We start from the raw sequence: 6,586 nt of genomic DNA on the forward strand, positions 1-6,586 counted from the left end.
AGTGGTCCGCAGGTGCGCATTCGCTGTCAAAATAAAAAACACGCACAAGGGTTAGGGTTAAATTTAAAAACTGTACTTTTGAGTTAAAATATATATTTATAATTTTAATAAATGACAAATTAAAAAGGCATGAACATTTTTTTTGTATCGAAAAAATATCGAACCGTGACACCAAAGTATCGAACCGAACCGTGAATTTTGTGTATTGTTGCACCCCTAATATATATATATATGTGTGTAATTTTAACAAGAACTTTATTGAACAATCAGTGAGTATACAACATACAAACAGATGAGGTATACAAGTGGAACATAAATATGAACAACCAGCGGTTAAAGAAAAAAAGAAAAAAACCCCACACCGATAGAGTTGGGAAGCAGGTACCATGCTTGTTACATCAGCTAACAATACTAACTTCCACAACACTCACCAAGACAGTCGGAGGTTAGGTAAAACAGAGCAAATAAATTATTGAGAAATTATAAGAAAATACATTAGGCAGGAAAGGAAAAAGAATAACTGTGGAAGTTCAAATTCACTGGGCTACACGTGCTTTCTTTCTATAGCCTTTGAACCTTGAAAAATATAACCTCATCACAGTAACGCATAATTTTATTATGCATTACATCCAATACTGCTCATACATTTAGTGAGTAGCTAGTCACAATAATGCGCACAGATACGATTTATAGATCAGTCAACACATTTCAGCACCTTTAGGCAACTGTTTTTGTGATTTGGTGCTGTAAATAAAACTGAAATCAAGTGAATTTTGACTTAACCTGTGCTGCTAGCTTTTAGCCTGCAAAGCTATCCATTAGCCTTCACTACTGCCTTACAAGTAAATGCTGCCCAAAGAGAGTCCTTCTTGTTGGTATAATAGCTACAATATTATCTATAATATCCATTGCTTGTTCCTAACTAGTTTTATGGCCTTTGTTGTAGAAGCACAGTTCCCACCTTGAAGCAGCCCTCTATAAACATGCATTTATGCAGCTGCGCTACAGTTTTTGCAATATTGCACCCCTAAATAAATCTTTACAGAACTTTGCCTTCACCAGAAACTACTGCCTAGCCCAGGCTGATGTTCTGTAGCTATGGAAACCAAGAATTCCAAAATCTTGTGATGTCATCACCTCGTTGTTATAAGACATTGTTATAAGACACTAAAGATCATAGTTCTCACACACAGCTCATTGCATCTTTGCAGAGTGAAGAGTGAAATCCTGAAACTAAATTAACCTAAATGAATCACACAATGTCAAAGTCTTGGCCAACTTATACTGCACCACGTCCTGTGGATCTGAATAACCCTCTAGGTAAGTCAAATGGGATTCATATGGTAATTATGCATGCTTCTGGGTTTTTATTTGAGGCAACTGAATTTGACTTAAACAAAATCATCTTTTGTTGATTTCAGGACACCAAACAGAGCCTTGCATCTCCACACTGGTGAAGATGACTCCAGATGGAAGAATAGAGGGAAGAAAGAGAAGGGACTTACCTGAAAGACTGGACAAATCCCCCAAAAAAAGCAAAAGCAGTGGAGGTCCAAAACCGGGTCCCAGCCACTTTGTTTCTGGGGAATCCAGTTTGAAATGTAAGTGATAAGACCTGTTTTAGCTGTGACATTATCTTGGCTATGTAGTTTATTTTGTGACTTTAACTGTGTACTTAACGGTCTTTAACTTTGTAGTTGGTTCATTTAGCCTTCTTTGTGTTGATTTTCAGTGTGCAGTTATTGCTTTAATGCACGATTGCCAGACCTTAGAAAGTCAGTAGAAAGCAGTTGACACACAGAGTTGGACTGAAAATGCTTAAAGTCAAACTACTTTTTCCATTTTAGTTGGCCTTCTCATAGTGCCTTCAAGCGACTCTAGTATAATTAAGAGGAGCAACAAACGGAAGAGCACTAGTGACGAATCTGAGGGACCATCCAGCAAAAAAAGCAGGACAACAAGCCCAGAGGAGAGTCCCACCCAGGAACCCTCTGAAACATGTGACTCACCGAGGATATCCGGCACTGACAGAAAAGGTAAGATAATGGCAATATTTCTGAGCTGGATCACAAGATCCTTTAGAATTTGTCCTGGGGTTTGAGATTGGGTTTGATTCCTGTGGGACCAATCGACAATAAGAGACACTCTGGGCAGTAATGACGTTACCTACCTACTAATCTGCTAAAATGTAGCTGCTATTTACCAATTAATAGAAATGTTATAGCAAAGCTCTATAGGACTGTGCCAGCTGTTTTCTGTGTAGCAAGTCATAACCTGTATGTTTTTCCTGTGTGTCTGCAGCAGACTTCCTGGAAAAATATCAAGAGCTGGAGGTGCTGGGTCATGGAGGCTTTGCCACCGTGTTTTCTGGAATACGCATAAAAGACAGTTTTCCAGTATGGCTTCTTACATTTGCATTTCACAGATCTTCAGTTTATTCCTGTTTGTACTTCTCTAACCCAGAAAATGTCTTTAATGCAGGTGGCAATCAAACATGTTCAACAGCGCAGACTTGCGCGCACAACAATGGTAAGCGTCTTTTCTTATTCCAGCAGGTATTTATTAGGGCTGCCACGATTTGTCGACTAGTCACGATTATGTCGACTATCAAAATCGTCGACGACTGATTTAATAGTCGACGCGTCGTTTGAAGCTTTGTAAGATCACAAAAGACGCAGGAGTAAGTGGCAGGATTTAAGAGTGTAATAACGGACTGAAACAGAAGATGGCAGCATTGCATGTACAAGGATGTCAGCTACCGTTAAACCCCGAAGAAGAAGAAGAAGCAGCTGTGTCCCAGAATTCATAGCGCGGCCCAGTGCAGTTTCCAACAATGGCGGCAGCTAGTTAGTTTTAATGTTACTCTTATTATTCTTTCTGGGTCACAAAATAAACGTTTAACATATTTTCAGGCGAGAATGTAGCTGTGTAAACCTCAAATATCTGCTCAGTTTATCAAGACACCACATATTTTCAAAAGCGCTCCGACGTTTTCGGAGACATCTGTTACCCACTAGCTCGTTAGCGAGCCGGGGGCTAGGCTCACTAGCGCCGTGAGAACACCGGACTCCCGGCAAATCGTTTTCAAACCCACCGCCGTCTTTCGTTACTCAGGTTAAATATATATGAGTCACTTAGATAACTTAAAATGTTATTGTTTGGCTTTTTTTTTTAGTATTTTATTTGTTCCTGAGTAAATCAGTTTGTCTGAGATTAAAGTTATAGTTTTTACACAGCTGAATAAACATCAAGCAGACAGCTGATTATCAGAAGTGTGAGATGCTCCAGAATATACTCCAGTGTCCTGTTATATTTTAGATAGCAAGGAGTTTATTAAACTTCACCGAAACAATCTGCAAATTTCATTAAAATTTAATAAACTATCATCTTGTCTTTATTTTTAGTTAGCACAGACCTTAAACACTTAAAGCTGTAAGCTAATGATAGTTATATAAGAGCAGATACTGCTGGTGCAATAAGCTGTAGTTTTACGTCCAATGGATGATCTGATTAGTCGACTAATCGCAAAAATAATCGGTGACTAGTCGACTATCAAAATGATCGTTTGTGGCAGCCCTAGTATTTATATTATTTCAGGCCTTCTCAGGCATCAAGCATAAGGCACGTATTTCCTCCGTGCATGAACCAGACTGGTCTCACAGTTGTGTGTGAAATCGTCAGGAAATATGGTCGAATTCTATGAACAGTGGGTCACCTTATTGTTTAAACTGACATGTTTCAGTGGAAAGAATGCTTTTTAAAGATCAGGTCATTTTGTGACTATTTCAAAACTGTCTGTACGCTGATAGCTACTTTTGTTGAAATTCTGAATACTGACCTGAAGTAACTTTCCTTCTGAAGGATTGGAATGGGAAAAGTACTGATGTTCCCCTGGAGGTGGCGCTACTGATACAAGTTGGGGCTGGACCACACGATACGGAAAGCAGTATAACCCCACTTCTACTTGACTGGTTTGATCAGGAAGATGAGCTTATTATGGTTTTTGAGAAACCAGAAAATTGCATGGACTTAGACAATTACCTCAAAACTACAGATAAACCTCTGTCAGAGACACATGTTAAGGTAAGTGACGAGCATTTGGAGCTTACAGCAGTTTTTCATAGAGAATGTCCTGTGCTCCAAATATGGCTTCCTTTCTTTTAGGTCATAATGAAGCAACTAGTTGACGCAGCCATTACGATGGATAACAAGGGGGTTTTCCACCGAGATATTAAACCACACAACATTCTAATTGAAACATCTTCGGAGGAACCCCGAGTGCGATACATCGATTTTGGCTGTGGAGTCACGTTTACTCCGGGACAAAGGTTCAGGAGGAACGCAGGTATGTTTTCAGCCACAGCGTTGTGCTGTCATGAACTGTCTCCACATCATGTTCCCTCCCCATTAATTCTTCTTATCTTTGTGTTTTAGGAACCAGGATCTACAATAGTCCAGAGTGGTTCATGTACGGCTTCTGCTCTGCAGAATATACTACAGCCTGGCAGCTGGGTGTTGTGATGTACCAGCTGTTACACAACAAGTTACCATTTGACTGCGACTACAAGATCATCAACCAAAACCCACCGATTTTAGCTGACATTTCAAACAGTAAGATTTCTGCCAAAAGGGCTGTTGATATAAGAAAGGTGAAATAACTTTGTGGATAACTTTAACAAGAGTATTTCATTTCTGTAAAGAATGCAGGGATTTTTTGACGGGGTGTCTGAGGAAGCACTACAAGGACCGCTTCACCCTGGAGGATCTTCGGAATCACATGTGGCTCAAATGATTTCTGCGCACCATGAACTAAAAGGTTATGGAGCAAAAGCTCCAACACATCACAAGTCATCAACAAGTCACTTTTCAAATTTAGTAGCAATGTTGCAGTTGCTGTCACGTGGCTCTTTTTTGGTGTTTTCTTTTCCAATCCAGCAGCAAGCAGTCTGAGACCTCCATCTGACCTTCATCTAAATATAGTGTCAAGCGGCGGCTGTGTGAAGGCAAGAGAGGACCCAAATGCACAGCTCTAGACACACGGTGATGACCTCAAAGGCAGGTCTTTATTAACAGGAACATAAGAAGCCATACAATAACTAACCTGGGAGCAACTAAAGCTGAGGCGCTGGGAAGACACGGTAAATGCACACAACCTAGAGGGACGACGCAACACAGAACAAAGGGACACTCTGACATAAATACACAGAAGGTAATGAGAGAAGTGGGAACACACGGGGAACACAGCTGAAGACAATTAGCGAGCAGGGAGGACACGAAACTGAAAATACTGACACCAAGATGTGGACCTTAAACACAACACAGTACACAGAGATGAGCACAGAGAGAGAGAGGCAGAGAAGAAGGATGAATATGGGGGGATGAGGAGAACACAGAACACAAAGGATGGGAACACGGTACCAGAACAAACACCACAATAAAAACATGGACACAGGGGGAATCCAAATACCAAACCAACCAATCCAATGGACACAAGGAACAAAATACAAAACTACAGGAAAACTAAGAACACTGGGTCAAAATGACCCAGGACCATGACATATAGGCTTTTGTAGGCTTGCTTTATGAAAAATGTCATTGATGAAAATGTAGTGTATATCTGTTATTAACCTCTGTCTCTCTTCCACAGCATGTCTTTATCCTGTCTTCCTTCTCTCACCCCAACCGGTCGCAGCAGATGGCCGCCCCTCCCTGAGCCTGGTTCTGCCGGAGGTTTCTTCCTGTTAAAAGGGAGTTTTTCCTTCCCACTGTCGCCAAAGTGCTTGCTCAAAGGGGGTCATATGATTGTTGGGTTTTTCTCTGTATCTATGAAGCGCCTTGAGGCGACTTTTGTTGTGATTTGGCGCTATATAAACAAAATTGAATTGAATTGAATTGAGGCCATGATGCATTTTATTGTAGCTCATCATCATCCGACCCTGCCCTGAAAATAGCTGAAGAAATGTTGGCATACCGAAAGGTTTGCTTTGGGGGTATACTATTTGGTGCCATTTTAAGTTAAAAACTATTAAAAAAAAAAAAAAAAAGAGTCATATTTTGTGTGATTTTTTCATTACTGTTGTTGTCCCAAGAAGCAAGATGGCGCCTGTGTTTGGCTGTGCCGCTGCCTCCGTCCGTGTGTTTGTTTACTTCATATGTTATGCAAGTGTTCTTGCTACAGTTTTGTCCGATGTCATCTCCCTTCGGATTTATGATCGCCATGCGTTACTGCCGATCAAATCTGCTATGGATAACTTTCAGAGTCAACGATACGACGTTGTTTTCCCACCGCCGCTTGAGCGCGACGCAGCACCCGGTTCACCTCCACTCTTGCCGGTCAGCTCAATTTTGCTTCAGAGGCCTCGTCGGAGGAAGCGGGGGAAGAGAGCCGGCTTTGTTGTCCTGCTCCGTCGTCTTCGGAAAGAGGCAGATCTTCGGGGGCTTTATTCCTGGGCTGCTAGCGGTAAGATCCGCCTGAGACTTGTCGGAGCTGGATTAATCCCCACAACCCACTATGTTTGAACTGAGCCCTTAGCCCTATATGTGCCTTTAAATGAGCACATTGCCCCAGAAACCTTTGTTTCTCCAA

General features: G+C 41.2%; 1 protein-coding gene across 1 annotated transcript; it reads left to right on the forward strand.

The window, feature by feature from the left end:
* The first annotated feature begins 1,185 nt into the window (after positions 1-1,185).
* Positions 1,186-6,330, forward strand: LOC113009795 (serine/threonine-protein kinase pim-2-like). Its single transcript, XM_026148340.2, has 9 exons — positions 1,186-1,320; positions 1,422-1,601; positions 1,848-2,036; positions 2,302-2,396; positions 2,482-2,529; positions 3,862-4,083; positions 4,165-4,345; positions 4,435-4,611; positions 4,701-6,330. Exons 1-9 carry the CDS (start codon positions 1,248-1,250, stop codon positions 4,790-4,792), a joined length of 1,257 nt encoding a protein of 418 aa, XP_026004125.2. The 5' UTR covers positions 1,186-1,247; the 3' UTR covers positions 4,793-6,330.
* Positions 6,331-6,586: the final 256 nt, after the last annotated feature.

The sequence above is a fragment of the Astatotilapia calliptera genome, chromosome 17 (assembly GCF_964374335.1).
Source record: "Astatotilapia calliptera chromosome 17, fAstCal68.1, whole genome shotgun sequence".
Lineage (NCBI taxonomy): Eukaryota > Metazoa > Chordata > Actinopteri > Cichliformes > Cichlidae > Astatotilapia > Astatotilapia calliptera.

Coding starts and splice junctions, on each gene's coding strand:
- LOC113009795 (XM_026148340.2), top strand. CDS start 1,248: ATGAATCACACAATGTCAAAGTCTTGGCCAACTTATACTGCACCACGT. Junction 1,321..1,421: donor GGATCTGAATAACCCTCTAG/GTAAGTCAAATG, acceptor TGTTGATTTCAG/GACACCAAACAGAGCCTTGC. Junction 1,602..1,847: donor TGGGGAATCCAGTTTGAAAT/GTAAGTGATAAG, acceptor TTTCCATTTTAG/TTGGCCTTCTCATAGTGCCT.